The sequence below is a fragment of the Tenrec ecaudatus genome, chromosome 2 (genome assembly GCF_050624435.1).
Source record: "Tenrec ecaudatus isolate mTenEca1 chromosome 2, mTenEca1.hap1, whole genome shotgun sequence".
Lineage (NCBI taxonomy): Eukaryota > Metazoa > Chordata > Mammalia > Afrosoricida > Tenrecidae > Tenrec > Tenrec ecaudatus.
The window spans coordinates 159923141-159939729 of NC_134531.1; the positions used below are offsets into that span (position 1 = coordinate 159923141).

Genomic DNA, 16589 nt, shown 5'->3' on the forward strand with positions numbered 1-16589 from the left:
AGGCACTGACAGGGAGGAAGGGGCGAAGAGGAGGAGTGTTGTTACGGGACAGGGTTGCGACAAATACCAGAGGAGAAAATGTGCGCAAACAGTTCACGGAAAACTAAAATTAATCTACTCTAGAAACTTTTGCCTAAGCCATAATAAAATGTAAACAAAACAGACAAAAACCAAACCAACAGCTGGTGTTTACTATTTACCTAGTAGCAGGAACTACACCCACTTTTCATCCCGCGTATACCTGAATCCTGACAACAAAACCTCCTGATAGGAGTTATTGTTTCCCACGTGACACAGTGTATGTGACTTGTCCAAGCCAGGCTTCACCACCATGGCATACCGCTGTCTGCAGGCCTGGGTGGTCTGGCAAGTCGCTTCCACTCTAACAGGAGGGTGAGGGCATTTAGCCTTTCACGGCAGTCAGGAGATGAAGTGAAATTACAGGACTTTGGAGGGGCACAGAGGCCTGCCCATAGAATGCCACACCGGAGGGGTGAGCAGAACTCACAGCCACCCCCAGGAGAGGGCAGACAGGCAGGCTCACCTCTGGTCAGAGGCCCACGGGCTGGGGTAAGGCGGCCTCGGGGAGCCGACAGGAGCCAGTGTTTCCTGGCCCTGCCCTTTTGTGCCTGCGAGCAGGGGCTCCATGAATCTTGATGACATGATCCCCTCCCTCCTCCTCCAAAGCGGTTTCCACAGCTATGAGACGGACCAAGCATCCCAGCCCCGCCGACCAGATCCTGGGATGGGGGCTCATGGACCTGCAAGTCCTTCCTAACCTGCACTGCCACAAAGCAAAAAAAAGGCATTGCGTTAAGATCATTACCACCACAGCTGCGGGACAACGGGCAGAGCTCTGCAGGGAGCAGAGGAGGAGGAATGAAAACAGGGCTGCAGTCAGTGAGATGGAGCAACCTGCGTATGAACTGCGGAGTGAAACACTGATCTGCAGACCTGCACCCAGTTCACAGTCTTTTATTAAGGCAGTTACCACCACTACATGGGCTCAAGACTTGTGAAAAGCAAGGCTTTGAGCAGCCTCATTCTGGTATGACCCTTTGCTGAGAATTTGCCTTTCCACCCCCAATACACTCACAGAATCAGAATCTGCCTTTTCATAAGATTCTCCTTGTATGCTTACTGATCTCCAGCTGACTCTTATGTATATATGTGTACCTAAGACTTACCTGGGGATCTTGTCAAAATGCAGACTCAGATTCAATATATACATCAGGCCTAGAAAGCTGAATTTCAGGGAGGGAGGTGGGGTAGTCAAAGCCCAATGAACTGGGTGAAGGCCCAGTTCACAGCTAGTGCACCCTGCTGTGAGTCCACCACTGCATCACATTAAAGGAAAAGGTGTTGCTCACAGGCGCTTGGCCGCAGTAGGGAAGGACTGCCCAGAAAGGCTTGAGTTGGGGGAGAGAGTTATGCTGATGTTGGCCAGACCATCATGTTCCTCTGCATCTCAGAGGCTCCAGGCCACTCAGCGATGGCTACTGGGACATGCGATCACCAAAGCGTGGCAGAGCCTGTAAAGTACTTCTTGGACTTAACCTGCCAGCAATCCCGGAGATGCTGAACTGAATTTGGGAGCTATCCTTAAGCGTTATCTTTTACTTGTCTATGCCCGGAAATCTGGAAGACAGCTACCTGGCCAAAAGACTGAAAAAGATCGATGGTTGTATCATTCTAAAGAATGGTGACCCACAGAATGCTCAAACTGCAGGACAGTATCACTGAGCGCATGCGCATGTACAACGCTGCTGGCGCCACCCAACCACAGCTGCAGCAGTCCGCTGCGAGGGAGCTGGCAGAGGTCCAGGCTGGACTCAAAGAGGACGGGGAACAAGGGCCATCACTGCTGGTGTCGGGTGGATCTTGGCTCAAAGCAAAGAATAACCAGAGGGAGATTTACTTGTGTTTCCCTGGCGCTGCCGAGCCGTTGAAGTGTGTGGATCATAAACTCTGGGTAGCCTGGAGAAGAAAGGGAATTCCAGAACACTTCACTGTGTTCCTGTGCAGCTTGTACATGGATTAACAGGCCGTTGTGCAAACAGAACAAGGTCACACCGCATGGCTTTAAATCAGAAAAGGCGTGCATCAGAGTTGTATCCTCTCACCATACTTAGTCAATCTGTATGCTGAGCAGATCATGAGAGAAGCTGGATTCTATTTAGAACAGCGGTTCTCAACCTTTGGGGGTCAAACGACCCTTTCACAGGGGTCTCCCAATGCATAACAGTAGCAAAATTACAGCTATGAAGTAGCAACGAAAATAATTTTATGGTTGGGGGTCACCACAACATGAGGAACTGAATTAAAGGGTCGCAGCCTGAGGAAGATTGAAAACCACTGATTTAAAACAATGCAGCATCAGGCACCTACTGAAGAAGACCAAGGACTGCAGCCCTAAATATGGATAGTAATCAAAGTAGAGACCACAATCTTCACAATTGGACCACTAGGTAAGTAACATCCTGATAAATGGAAAAAAGGTTGAAGTTGTCAAGGATTTTGTCTTGAGTCCACAATCAAGTCTCAAAACTGCAGCAGTCAAGAGATCAGGAGAGGTTTTGCCTTGGGTGACTCTGCTGCACACGCCCTCTTCAGAGACAAAAACAAGGATGCTAAAATGGATGGCAAGGAGGGGGTGGCGTTTCCAGTTGTGATCGATCATTGTATCTGAGAGGAATTACTGAAATGTGAACAATGGGTAAATACAATAGTGGGGTAGGAGGAATGAAGAAGAAAAAATATATATAGGTGTATATATAGATATGTAAATATATAAATATAGATGTCTTATTTATGTATGTGTATAAATGCAAATGAAACCAGGAAACAGATGGACTTTGGGCCTCTACTTAAATCTTACCTCAGTACAAGCACAGTCTGTTCTAATAATGTGGCATTATATGATAACTTCCCAAAAGAACCGCTGAAGGCAAAGCGGGTGCATAAGCAAATGTGGTGAAGAAAGCTGATGGTGCCCAGTTATCAAAAGATACAGCGTCTGGGGTCTTAAAGGCAAACAAGCGTCCATCTAGCAGAGAAGCAACAAAGCCAACATGGAAGAAGCACACCAGCCTGTGTGACCATGAGGTGTTGATGGGAAAAGTTATCAGAAGTTCAACAACAAGTAACCAAATCAATGTGAAGGAGCATGGATGTAGTGTAGACCCAAATCTCACCTGTAAGATAATTGGACAGTCCTCAGAAGGGCCACATGGAAGGGATGATAAATCCAGGGTGCGGTATAGCACTGATGAGCCATGTAACTATCTTCTAGTTCTTTAATATTTCCTCCCTGTACTATTATGGTTTCTATTTGTTTACCTCATTAATCACGTTAGATTTGCAGATGTTCATTTGCATATTTAAGATAGTTCAGTACATGACAGCCAAGATCGATAACCCTTCAGCTACAGTAACAGGAGTAATGGTTCCCTGAGGGCATGGAAGGAGGGGGGAAAGGGGGAGGGGGAGCTGATTGCACTGGTAACTGTCTAATCCCACTCGAGAGAGGTGGACAACAGAATCGTATGTGAATGGATATAATGGATGGTAAGATATGGCAAATAAATGGATGGATGGGTGAAGAGATACATAGATAAATAAATAAGGGTTCCTGGGGGATAGGGTGGAGGAGGGAGGGGATAAAGGGGAGCTGATATCAAGGAGTTTAAGAAGAAAGAAAATTCTTTAAACTGACTGATAGCAATTGTACAATAATGCTTGATGTGATTAAACTATGGAATATTATGATAGCTATAAGAACTCCTAATAAAATGATTGAAAAAGAGATAAAAAATAATGGATGAGTATCTGCTACTCTTTACAATAAAATATTATTAAATGTTTAAAACTTTGCCGATCTAAATAAAAATATCATCTTGGAAAAAAACAAAAAACAAGGAAGTGACTTTGAAGACTGCGGTGCACCTAATTCAAGCCTTGCCATTTCCCATCGCCTCACATGCATGTGAAAGTGGCCGCTGAAGCAGGCGGACTGAGGAGTCGAAGCATCTGTACTGCGGTGCTGGCAAGGAACACTGAAAGCACCATGACTGCTCAAAGACAAGCACGACTCTTGGAAGAAGCGTGGCCAGAGTGCTCTTTAGGGGCACGGATGGTGAGACTTCGTCCTGCGAGCTCTGGACATGCCAGGAGCGAGCAGTCCCTGGAGAAGAACACCATGCTGGGTAGAGGGGCAGTGAGAGAGAGAGGAAGGCCCTCGACAATGCGCTCCAGCACAGACACGGTCATGAGGATGGCATAGGACGGGGGAGGGTGCATCCTGTGTGCAGCAACGGTGGGTTAGGACAGTAACGTCAACCTTTCAGAAAGACTTTGATGAACTGGGCATGATGCCACCTTTCTGAGCAGTGGCTGAAAGAAATGAAGCTGTTCAGCTGGCAAAGAGGAGGTTCGAGAGCCCCTGAAGCCACAGTCATTGCCAGCAGCTTCTGATCGTGGGGGGCCCCAGATCCTCCACGGGGCTGAAGGCAGAATTCCGGTTGAGGGAAAATGTCAGGCCAGGCTAAGGTCAAGCCACGTGACAAACAAAATCTGCCCACACGAGCAAACTGGGGCTGGGTACCAGCATCAAGGACAGACACAGAAGGACTTCCCAAGCACATACCTGCTGCTGGCCGGCCATCACCTTCTTCCCAATGCCTTCCACCTTTGGGGAATCCTGCTGTCCTGAGGTCCCCCCTTTATTGCTGCTACTCATCAACAACTTCTTGAGCTCCATGTTTTCTTCCCTGAGTTGGGAAACAGACACACGTCATAATGTGGGTATTGGGCTGAAGGAGCTGCAGGTCCTGAGACTCACGAGGCTGACCACCAAGAGTCCCTCAGGAGTCAGGAAAATCCTGAAACCTGTCTCAAGCAGAACTGAAAACGGCCTGCTGCCTGGGCTGCCTGACTGGCAATCTGTGGGACTCCCCAGAAGTCTCTGAGCCGAAACAGTCGGGTCTCCCCAGCTATAGGATATCTGTATACATGAGATCCTTCTCAGCCAGATCTTATCACACGAGTTCATGTTTCTGTGGTATTAATTTCTAGAGCTACTGCCCACTTGTTGCAGGGAATGGATCTTCTATCTCGTGGCAGCTGCCTTTGCAGTAGTTTTACATAAGAACATGCATCAAATGAAAGTAATCTGAAGAAATTAAGGACATAATGCAAGAGATGCTGTGGACTTGGGGCTGACTGAAATGCCAGTTCTTCGGGGTCTATTTTCCAGTGAGTTTCCCCTTTAGAACAGAAAACAAGGAGTAACCAGGCTGTCCTCAGGCCACACTGTCGGGACTTGGTTTCCTGTCTTGCAATCCCTGGGTCCTTCCTCCAGCCTGGGCTTCTGGGTGCACGAGCTGAGTCCTTATGGCTATAAAACACCCAATGACCTTGACCATCCAGAAATAAATAAGCACATCAAGGACTCAAGTCACCCACACTTAAGACTGTTTCATTCCTTCCTTTCCTGCAGACCCTAACCGACAAGACCAGACAACCAGACATGTCCTGCCTGCACCCACGTCGAGCAAGTACCGACAGAAGATTCACCCACGGAGTCTTCCGAGCCTGCAGGGAGGGAGCAGCCCCCCCAGGTCCCTGTCTCTCTGTGGGCCTCGCCCCCTTGCTGCACGATGAGTAGCTTGGTCAACAGGACCTCTGACAGCCACGCCTGGCATTTCTCAGTGTGGCCCAGGGTCCACCTACCAGAAACACAGTGGCTTTTGGAAAAAGGCAGACTTCTTGGTCTCACTCAGACCTGCTCAATCAGAACCTGGACAGCACAGAGGAAGAGCAGGTTTGGAAGCTTCTAGTGCCCCACCCTCCATGTTTCTGATGCCATAGAGCTCCACATGCTTTTGGCCAGAAGAGGGAGCGCAGGCTGTGCTCAGGAAGACAGCAGAGAAGGTGACCAGCAAGGGGCAGCAGAGACCTACGCCATCCTACTCCCTGCCAGCAAGCCCAAGCCAACTCACAGCCACCCTCTGGGACAGGTTCGACCTGACCCTGTGGGTGTCTGAGACCCTCTTTATGGGAGTGGAGAGCCGTGTCTTTCTCCTGCAGGGTGGCTGATGTTTTTAGAACTGCTGACCTTGAGGCTCACAGTCCACGGCTTACCCACGACACCACCAGTGCTCCTCCAACAGTCACTGAGCTGACTACTAATCCGGCCGAGGGAGCAAGTTCCTGAGGACGGAGTGCAATTTGTACAGACTTTCTTCAGAAGCTCCCAGGACACCTTACAGACATAGCTCCAAGGCACTCAAAGGCCCGAGTTTATTCTGTCCAATCTACAGCGAGGAAACACCGAGACCCCAGGAGCCAGGGCCCTGGCACAAGCCTCAGAGCTCTCGGCTCTCCTGTGGGCTTCTGAGCCCAGAGCTCCGCACCGTGACACCACCAGCCCTCCCGAAGCCTGGGTTTACCGAAGCCTCTCGGCAGCCTGGTCCCTTTGTTCCAGGCCCTTGTCCAGCTTGGCCTTCAGGACCTCATTCTCCTTCCGAAGCTGCTCACATAGGGTCTACAGGACAGACGGGCAGAAGGGGACAAGGGTAAGCAGAGGTACATCCCAAGGCAGTGGAACCTGGAGGGCAGAGGGGCTGTAGCCACCCCATGTCCCAAATCTCATCCCCCTCACCTGACCCTCCCCTGATGCCCCCCATTGGGAGGGCCGGAAGCCAAGCCAATTAGCCTAATCATCCAGGCTCCTCCTGGCAGACTGGTCGTGAGGAAGTCCAACCAAGAAGCTGCCACAGGCCCTCTGGTTCTCCACACCAGAGCAAACCATCCTGCCCAGAATGTTTTTCCCTCCAGCCGGCTCCTGAAATTCCAGCTCCTCACCAAGTCTTCCTGAACTCCCACACCTCTGCCATGTCCCTTCTCACTCACAGTACCCTCCCTGTTCTTACCCTTCTTGGCCCTTGTGACAGACAATTGGAGCGATAGAGCTACATGGTTCTCTTGATCCCCTATCCGCCCCTCACACACGCACTCACTGGGATCCCCAGTCCCTAAAGGCACAGGAGCTAGCCCAGGGTCAGCACTGAACTTTGTTGAAGGAGCGCTTGAGGGGAAGGATGCTGAGTAAGTGAATGGACAGATGAACAAGGGAGGCCCAGGAGGCCCACACGGTGAGGCAGCTTGTGGAGGCTTCCAGGGTGGCATGGCAGGCCCTCCGCTACACAACGGGGCCATTGTTCCTTCACTGCCCTTGTTCAGGGTGGCTGAGGGGTCAAGAGGACGGTGAGGGTACTAACCGAGCACTTCTTTGGTTAGAAGGGCTGGAGGGGGTATGATGAGCACCAGGGATGGCCAGACTGGTTGCCGCCCAGAGGAGCAGGAAAGTACCCGTGAGTGACATATTGGGATCATATCAGTACTGAGTCAATCCATCTTGCAGCAATGCTTACCAAGCACCTGAGCAGGTGCCAGGGACCTGGCCAGGTGCTTTCCCAGATGCTGTTTTGCTGGAGCCTCACAAGGCCCTCAGAGCTAAGTCATTTGGATCTTTATGTTCAAGGGAGGGAATCTGAAGTGTGTGTGTGTGTGTGTGTGTGTGTGTTCACGCAGGTGCTAAGAATCTAAACTTGGCGGGAACTTCACCTGGCAGACCTTCCACTGCTGTCTCTTCCCTGTGGTCTAAGTAGGGGTGGGGGGCTCCTCACTGAACACTCCCTCTGCTCCTGGCCATTCCCCAGGTTACTTGTACTTAGACGTGATCACATGACTGACTAGGTCGGGCCAAGGAAACATAAGCCTAAGTGATGATTGTGAAGGACAGGAGTCCTGGGGTCATGCAAATGGTTACATCCAACTACGAGCAAACCTGGCCGTTTGAACCCATGCAGAAGCACCTCAGAAGAGAGCCTGTTGACCTGCTCCCCCAGACCAGACTAGACCCAAACCAAACCAAACCAAAACAAACCAAGCCCGCCTCCACCAAGCTGCCTGACTCACAGCGTTTCCAAGGCTGTGAACGTCTACAGGACCTGACAGTGGCATCTGCCTTCTGTGGAGGGGCTGGTAGGTTTGAACCACAGACCCTGAAGCCCAATGCTTAGCCCAGGAGGGTTTCGGATGCTGCCGTCTAGACAGAAGCAGACTGCGAGGCCTTTCTGCCACGGAGGGTGCCCTCTGAGCTACCACTTAGCCCCTACATCACCAGGGCTCCTTCTGAAAGGTCGCAGCACTGACCTATGGGGTGTAGGGCTACTCTGAGACACAGGGGTCACCAGGAGTTGAAATCGGCTTGATGGCAACTGTTCTGTGGGTGTGTTGAATGCACGGTTCCCTTTTCCCCTGCTGCAGCTAATATAGACACCTCGTAGTCCACAGAGCACTAAACAGAGGTGCCTCTGTCAGCTGAGGCCCTACAGGACGGTGGGGCAGAAGCATGCCCCCACCAACACAGAATAGGAGGTAACGCTTTTGTTCTGCCCATGGAGAGATTTCCGCTGTGGATTTCCTAGCCCTTCCTGACTAACGCAGGACAGTCTGAGCAGGCTGAATGGAGGAGACAGGCCTTGAACTGGATGGAGGCTGGACATGAGGGGCCGGAGGCTGAGAGCTGCGCTAGCATGAGCCACTGCTATTGCTGGGCCCCACCGGCCATACAGAGGACTCTGCACCATACCTGCCCTCGTTAAGTGCATGTTGACAGAACCAAGAAAAACATCCATGAATGCAACGAGGAGCAGTAGGATTGCTCTACCTCCACCACAGGCTGGGGAGTTACCAGATGCCACGTCTGGGTGGGGCCTTCCAGGGGACAGAGTGTCCTGTTCCTGGGCACTAAGGAAAGGTCACGCTGAGGCCTCACCTTCTGTCCTGCCCTGCAGTCTGTTTTCTTAGAGACTCTGGCTAAATGCTCTGGGTACAAGGTGGCCAATGGAGAGAGGTCATCAAAGGTCTCCAAGTTCAACAACATCTTCCATCAGAGGAGCCGATAATGGACCTGTGAGTCCACGAGTTCACTCATTTGTTCATTCACCCACTCACCAAATGTGTTCTGGACCCCTGCCAAGTACCAAGTACTCTGACCCAGTGGTCAATATGACAGGCAAAGTCCCTGCCCCTCTCCTGAAGCTTCTATTCCAGCAGGGAGCAGAAGAAAACAATGGAGTCAAAAGACGATCTACTAGGACGGACAATGACTAGAAACCATGGTGACAGCTCAGACATAAAAGTCACAGAGGGCGGGGGACTCCTTTTACAAGGTCCAAGAAATGGACACTTAGCCATGACCTCATCCCATGCCACACACCAGGTGGACCTTCCTAAAGCTCAGCTCTCCTGGATGAAGTCCTCTCCCTCAGCCTGGCCCATGGAACGTCTCCTCCCCGGGCCCTGCATTTGGGTGTGGCATGTGCAGCGTGCTCACCAGTGCACCCGTTCCTGTGCCTACTCCCACACCCCTCCGCACGCCTGGAGGCCCTCATCAGCGTTGCCCTCCCAGTGTCACCATTGCAGGGACCTCAGTGCGTGCTGACTTGAGTCAGGCCGTACGTCTGTGAGGGAGACACAAAGAGGGCCTGGGAGGAGTGGGCAGGCTGTAAAACCTAACAGGTGACCGTGTCCAGGCCCTGAGCAGGTCCTCTAGGAACCTCGGTTACTTCATCAGCAGAATGGGCACCAGGTAGAAGTGAATCCTTCCCAGCCCTGCAGCCTTCGCGGCTCGGGTGCCCTGCCCAGGATGGGTGACCACTTCAGAGGAGCAGAGCGGTGAGCACTTGGCAAGCACTCCCTCGGTCCTAGGCACCCACTCAGGGCCTCCTGCGTGCTCTCACTAGCACTCACCCCACACAGCCCCTTGAGGGTGGTATCCCTAGCTCCACGTCCCTGAGGACAGTAAGGGACAGAGACGTTGCATGACTATTCCAAGGTTGTACAGCTAGAACCAAAAACCACGTCAGTCCAAGGGCGGCCATCTGACTTTACTCCAGTGGCGTGTTGGGAGGGCTGTTAAAGGAGAGGTGATTGGGAAGGCAGGGCTTTGGAATATGGCATCTCGAGGTTCAATCCTAGTGCTGCCAGTTACCAGCTGGACAAGCTAGGGCAGGGGCTCCCTCCAGCTGTGTGGCACCTGAGATGGGGGTGGTGTGTGTGTGTGTGTGTGTGTATGTGTGTGTGTGTGTGTGTGTGTGTGTGTGTAAAGGTGGAGAACAGGGCAGAAGGGCTGCTCCCCAGCTGCCCACATCAGTGCGTGCTCAGAGTAGCCCCAGCATGGCATCTGCATTGCCCCACCCCTATGTCCCAATTCCTTCCTCTTCCTCTTCCCTCCCCACCACTTCCTGAGCCTGCTCACCACCCTGAGCAAGAAGCCCAACATCTGCCCACAACCCGCCCTCTAAGTCCCCACGGCACCCTCCCCGCACCCGAGTCTCACCTGCAGGATGGAGGTCCGCTGCTCATTCTTGTGCACCTTGGAGGCCAGCCGGTTGAACTCCAGGGCCATGCGGCCCAGGTGGGTGAAGAGCTGGCTGTGGTCGGGCTCCTCAGCGCACACGCTCAGGGTGGTCTCCAGCCGCTGCAGGTGCAGCATCAGGTTGCTGTCCTCGTGCGGCAGGGGGCCCAGCTCCTGCAGGGGAGGGGGGGCGCCTGGGGTCATGCTCCACCAAGACCCCGGTAGGCACCACCAACCCATTCTTCTTCTGCTTCCCCATTCCTCATGACTCAGTTTCCCCCTCTGGTCCCAAGTCACCCAAGGGAAATTCTCTAATTACACAGGTTCCCTGTCTGACTCACAAGGCAGTGACCAGGCCTCCCAGGCTTCTGGCTGGCATGACAGCTGAGGAAGTCACCATCTCCCCACGTCTGGGCCTCGCCAGGGGCCTGTGCGTAAACGACACATCCCCTGCCCTCCCACCTCACAGGCTTCTTCAGGAGATGGATGAACCCAGGAAATCAGTGGCCTCAGAGAAGGCACAGCCACCATACTGGGATGGGTCAAAAAGTTTGTGGGGAAATTCTAATCTCTTCTCATTCTATTTTTCCACAAACTTCTTGAAAATGTATCCAAGTACACTGCTTCTTTCACTGAGGAAGTCACACTGAGAGCAAAAGGCCCTGAATGTTACGGGTGTCTTCTGGGGACTGGCCCAGGCAGTCATCAGCTTCTCAATGGTCTCAGTGCTCAAAACGGGTTAAGAATCACAGGTCTAGATATTTTTTAAAATCCCCCCTCTAGTAACCATGTAAGAAAATGAGACAGGGCAGCAGGGTTGTGTCACCTCTCCCCCGCCAGGCCACTGCTCCCAAAGACACTGGCCTTTGTTACGCCAACACTGATGCCAAGGACCCCCAGTGGCACCTCACTGCTGACCCTGACCGACTCAGCTGCCCTGCATGGCACCTGAGGCCCACAGCACCAGGTCCACCTGAGGAGGCATCTGATAGGCTCCACACATCCCGCCTGCCTGCTCTGCCTCTGCAGAGTTCCAGGCCCCGCCAATGAGTCACTCCCCCGTGGCCTCCCCTGCACACCTGTGGGGGTGCACACGGCACATCGGGGGTGCACGGAGCCTCAAGGTTCGGGCTGAAAAACTAAGGGGTGTTAAGAAGTCACCCGTGAATCAGGGGTAGAGCAAGGGCTGGAGCACAGGTTTATAGGTTTCCTGACTTCTGGCCCAAGGTTCTGTCTCCCTGGCCTCCCGTGGGAGCAGTGACAATGACCACAGCCACCACTTGGCATCCAGCTAGTGCCCACCCACACTGTTAGCACCTCATTCAATCAGAAATGCTGCTCCCGACTCAATTCTGTACTCACCCCCTGCTGTCTCTTTCCACACGGGCGGTCAAGGCTGTCCCCAAGGACCTAGGAACTGTCTCATGCATCTGATTTCTCCCCTTGGCTAGCCAGTTCTGAGAGGCAGGGATGTTGTCTCCTGAAAGGCTGGACCGGAATGGACTATGCGGATAAAACAACTGTTCTAAGGCTACAGAGAGAACACTTTCTAGCAAGGCGCCCTGTCTCTTCAGCCGGCTTCTCAGGGACAGATGATCTCAGGAGGTAAAGGACAGAAAACTTTTCTGATACTCGGAGCTGCCTGGCAAGGGGTCAAAATGTATGTAAGCTGGACAATATCTCACGGGGACACACACCACCCTGAGGATTCAAATCTACAAGCAGCCATCGGTGACTGGGGAAGCAGCGTTTGGGAACAGGCAGTGCAGAGTCCATGGTGTCAGAAATGGGCTAGACCATGGACTGCTTTATTAGTAACAAGAGCAAAAGTCCCAAAGAAGGCAGGCAGGAGGGAAAGGCGGGCTTTAAGAGAGTGACGCTCTAACCCACTTGCCATTCCAAGAGTTGGCAACAGATGCCAATCTATCCAGGGAGGTGGTAGAGCACACATATTTTACATATGACAACTTCTCACACGTGACCACACACCCTGAGGAAAGGAGATGCTGGGCTGGGGAATCAGGACCATCACCTCAGGGACACTACAGGTAATTGGCATAACCAGTCCACAAAGAAGTGCTCTCCATCCTACTTTAGTGAGTAGAGACGGGATGCTTCGGAGCTCGTGTGAAAACAAACAAACAAACAAACAAACTTGTGTGCGGCCCTCTAAGGTACAGCCATGGGTCTCTCCCCATCGAGAGGAGAGCAGCGTGCTGACAACTTTCAGGCGCATGGAAACAATGAGTCCCTAGCACTAGCGGAGCACACCAGCATCAGGCCTGAGACCAGAACTAGATGGTACCTGACGACCACCACCAGCCGCTCTGAAAAGAATCACACTAGAAGATCCTGGTCAGAGTGGGAGAGAACCGTGGAAAAGAACGCAACATTGTAACGTGCCCAGGGTGTTGGGTCAGACAGAGTGCTGGGACCCCAGGGCGAGGGACTTTCTTCAGGTGGGAAACTGAACTCACCCCCATGGGCGAAAAACAACCATCTAAGATCAAAATGGGAGTGTTTATTAAACAAAATAGTTCAAAGGGTTAGGAATGGCGGAGGACCAGAAACAGGAAACAGGGAGGACGTGGGATAGGTGATGTACAGTGAGGGGACTGCAAGGGTGAACTGAAGAAAATGTGTATGACTTGCTGACCATGTTGCTATGATACATCAGGATGCTCTACAAACCACCTCATTCACAATTTTTTAAATGTTTCTTTTAGTTAGTTGCAGAAGGAGCTATAGTTGAGGTAAAAGCGGCTAGTCTGGCAGGATGTGGAATGAGGACACCGATGGCTGTAGGCCAGTGCTCACGTGTGCTCCTGCATGTGTAGAAGTGGGGGGTTTAGCGTCCTGCCCCGAGAAACAGAGAGTGCGTGCAAAAGGGTACCTGGCCTGCCTCAGATCGCCCTGGGCCTTTGAGCTCCTCCCCTCCCCCAGGCCACAGGGCTGAGTCACAGTGTATGGAGGTGCCCGGGCTTCAGCAGGGACCAGCAGGGCTGGAGAAATGCCAGGGCTTTCACAATGGCTGGTGCCCAAGTGGCCTGAGTCGGGAAATCACCAGCCCAGGGATTTACATACGTGAACAAGAAGCACACTCAGCTCCAGCCCCTGATGTCCCTGGGGGCCTGGGGGCCCGCCAGCCACTCACCATCGCGCTCCTGCTGCTGCCTCCACTCTGTGGCGGCGATTTCTGCTCCTCGGCCGGGGCGGGGACCACTTCAAATTCAGAGGAGGTGCCCTGTGCAGAAAAGGAGTCGGTCTGCCTAAGAGGAGCTTCTCATCCCTCCTCAGGAGGCCTGAAGCCGGGAGCAGGTGAGGCAGAGAATGGAAGAACAGAAAACCTCTGCTAACCCCCCAGTTTGTCCCCAAGGCCCTCTCTGTGCAGAGGGGAGCTGGCCCAGGCTGTGCTCAATGATGGCCAGGCTAAGTCAGAGGGTTCTGCAGCAGAGCTGTCTCTAGACGGGCAGCAGTTTGAACCCAGCCACCACTCGGTGGGAGATGTGGCAGCCTGCTTCTGTATGGATCGCCACCCTAGAGACCCCTGTCCTCCTGGCGGCTCTGCACCAGAACTGACTGGATTGCAACCGTCTGGTTTGGGTGCCAGATCTAAGATGAGAACCCCACTTGGGGATCCTGAGATGGCAGCGTGGTACAGTGCGTCTTGAGGAAGCACAGGTGGAGGAAGGGAGATAGGAGCCACAGGAAGCTCACCCAGGGGCAGATGCTCAGGAGAGACAGGGACTTTCCTGCAGAGTCAGCCCAGAGAGACCACCTTGCCCTGGAGTTGGAAGGCAGCTTCCTGAGCTGTGAGGAAATCCCTTTGTTTGTGATCGGCGTCCCTGTGCAGACTTCATCACAGCAGCTTTGGACAACCAAGACATCCAGGTTATCACGCCAGACATCTTCAGCCACCACCGGTCTCTGAGCTCCTTGAAGACTGTGCGATGCCACAAGCCTGTCTTCTCTCAGCTCTGTGCAGCCTCCTAACGCTTCGTAACGTGACGAACGGGGCGGCCCCCTTGTGCACACCAAGGTCTGCCCAGGGAGCTCTTTTATGATGGGCTGCCATCTGAACATGGGAACCCTGAGGCCATATCAAGAGTGGCACTGACTTGGGCAATACCATCTAGCAAGTCAGAAACCAAGCTGCTCAACCCCAACCCTGTCACCACACTCGGGTCGATTTGCCGCCACGTCTGCAACTTACGCTGGATGGAGTTTTGAGGACTGCCTCTGGCTTGTCACCGGGGTCTGCAGGATCAGCAGCTGGTGTCGGCACATGTGGGCTCGTTCCTGGAGAATAAGGAGCACAGACTTGAGATACTGCCCCACCTAGGACAGCTCTAGCCTGAGGAGTTCCCGGATAGAGTTCCCCACGTGCGTCTGGGGAAACGAGAAGTGGTCCCACCAGAGACGGGAAGAATGACTGGCCCCAGAGTAAGGGATGATGGGAACAGAGACCTCTCCCCTGACCATGCTGCGAAAATCCCAAAGTGGTCACTACTCCAGGCGGTCACTACTCCTTGCAACGTTGGATGTGCCTCCGCGGAATATGGCCTATGAGGTACAAACTGTTTTTTAGCTCTTATCCCAATCGGTTCTCCTGGCAACCCTGTGTCCTCATTTTAAAGCTAAGGAAGCAGAGGTTTAGAAAGATCAAGATCACCAACTTGGCACCAGCAACTGCAAAACCAGCTACTCTGCTCTCCCTCCCTGACCTCCTGGACTTTTGTCACAGGGAGCTCTTCTTCTCAGGGTGAGCCTGCCGTCCAGGAGGGGCACTGCTGATTGGATGGGTGGAGGCGGGGCATGCTGCTCAACAGCAGCATGGTGGGTGGCCTTGGAGACCTTCCTGGGCTCCTCTGCTCCTGGAGCAAAGGTAAGTAGCAGCAGTCAGGTACAAGGCTGCGCCCCTGGGGCCTGCACCAAAACTGTGGGTCAGCTAGACTTAGCGCCAAGACAAAGTGACGCATGGTGACTGCACACAGCGACATTCTTCTCCACTAATGAGATGCAGTCAATTACTGTGGCCCTTCTAGCCAGAATCCCCTAGGTGGTTACAATTCTGGCCAGTCTGTGGCTTTGACCCCATTCCAGGGGGAGTTCTCTGTGAGAGGATTAAGGGGGTGGGGTGAAGTCCTGACCTTGGTAGAGGGTGTGAATCAAGCCACAGCCTTTGTTTCCTTGGGAGCATCTTTAAGACTATTTTACTAGAAAGTATGACTTAGGAGACCATGTTTCTTTTCCTGGGGAGGGATGGATGGTCTGTGGAAAGACAAAAGCCCACCTCCATCAAAGTCATCCCTCTGTGTCGTTTAAGGGACACAGTGAGACATCACGACCCCTGTCTGAAGTGGCAGGGGCCAATGCATCACAGACTGGCATGGTGGCTCAGAAAAACAGGGTCAAGCCTAGGGGGTACTTTCTCCTAATCTGATCCAAGGTTACGTATGGGACCCTGAGACAGGCCACAAGCAGATGTGTTCCTGGCCCACAGAAGCAAAGCCAAGGGACCATGTGGCTGAGAGGCTGAGGACCAGGGCAACTTGCCTGCATCCTTACTCTTTACTGACCCTGACCTGTAGTAACCTATGAACTTTCCTGTTAAGCCCGCATCACTGTGAGCACTGTCGATGAGTTCTGTGGGTCCACTGTGACAAATTATCTAACCCAGACTAGAAGCAGAGGGTGGTGGGAGGTATGGTTGGTGTCTGAATAGGTAACAAAGGATGGGCAGGGAAGCAGATTTGACCCCTGTCTCGTCCCTGGAGGTCAGATATTGCATTGCAACTAAGAGGTTGATGGGGTGTTGTATGTGAAACACACTTTGGTGGGCTAGCAGGCAGGCCGACTCTTCCCTGGGCCTCAGCTACCCCAGAGCACACAGGCAGGAAGGAGCGGAATTGGAGTTGTCTGCAGCACTCCACTGGCACTGCACGGAGAGGCTGCCCTGGCAGTTGGTTAGCATGCTGCTAGTGGCCCTGCAGCCACGTCTAGGCCCCGAGGGCTGTGACCCACTGCTGATGTCAGCCAGGGCTCCAAAGAGGGTCCAGCCACTTCTGGACCAGATTATTTTCAAGTCCCTTCCAAACCTGGCCTGCTGAGGGATGCTGCAGGAAATAGCATGCAGGGGGAGGTCTGCCCCCCCCCACCCGCC

At 53.0% G+C, this 16589-nt stretch overlaps 1 protein-coding gene across 2 annotated transcripts in view; it reads right to left on the bottom strand.

Moving 5' to 3' along the window:
• TNIP1 (TNFAIP3 interacting protein 1) overlaps positions 1-16589 on the bottom strand; it is a 56310-nt gene that overhangs the window by 16218 nt on the left and 23503 nt on the right. For both annotated transcript variants that reach the window (XM_075541834.1, XM_075541833.1), the window contains exons 4-8: positions 14640-14725; positions 13581-13670; positions 10409-10600; positions 6450-6544; positions 4646-4769 (exon numbers count right to left, since the gene is read on the bottom strand). In XM_075541834.1, the coding sequence (XP_075397949.1) occupies positions 4646-4769; positions 6450-6544; positions 10409-10600; positions 13581-13670; positions 14640-14725 (587 nt within the window). The remainder of the gene's footprint in view (positions 1-4645; positions 4770-6449; positions 6545-10408; positions 10601-13580; positions 13671-14639; positions 14726-16589) is intronic.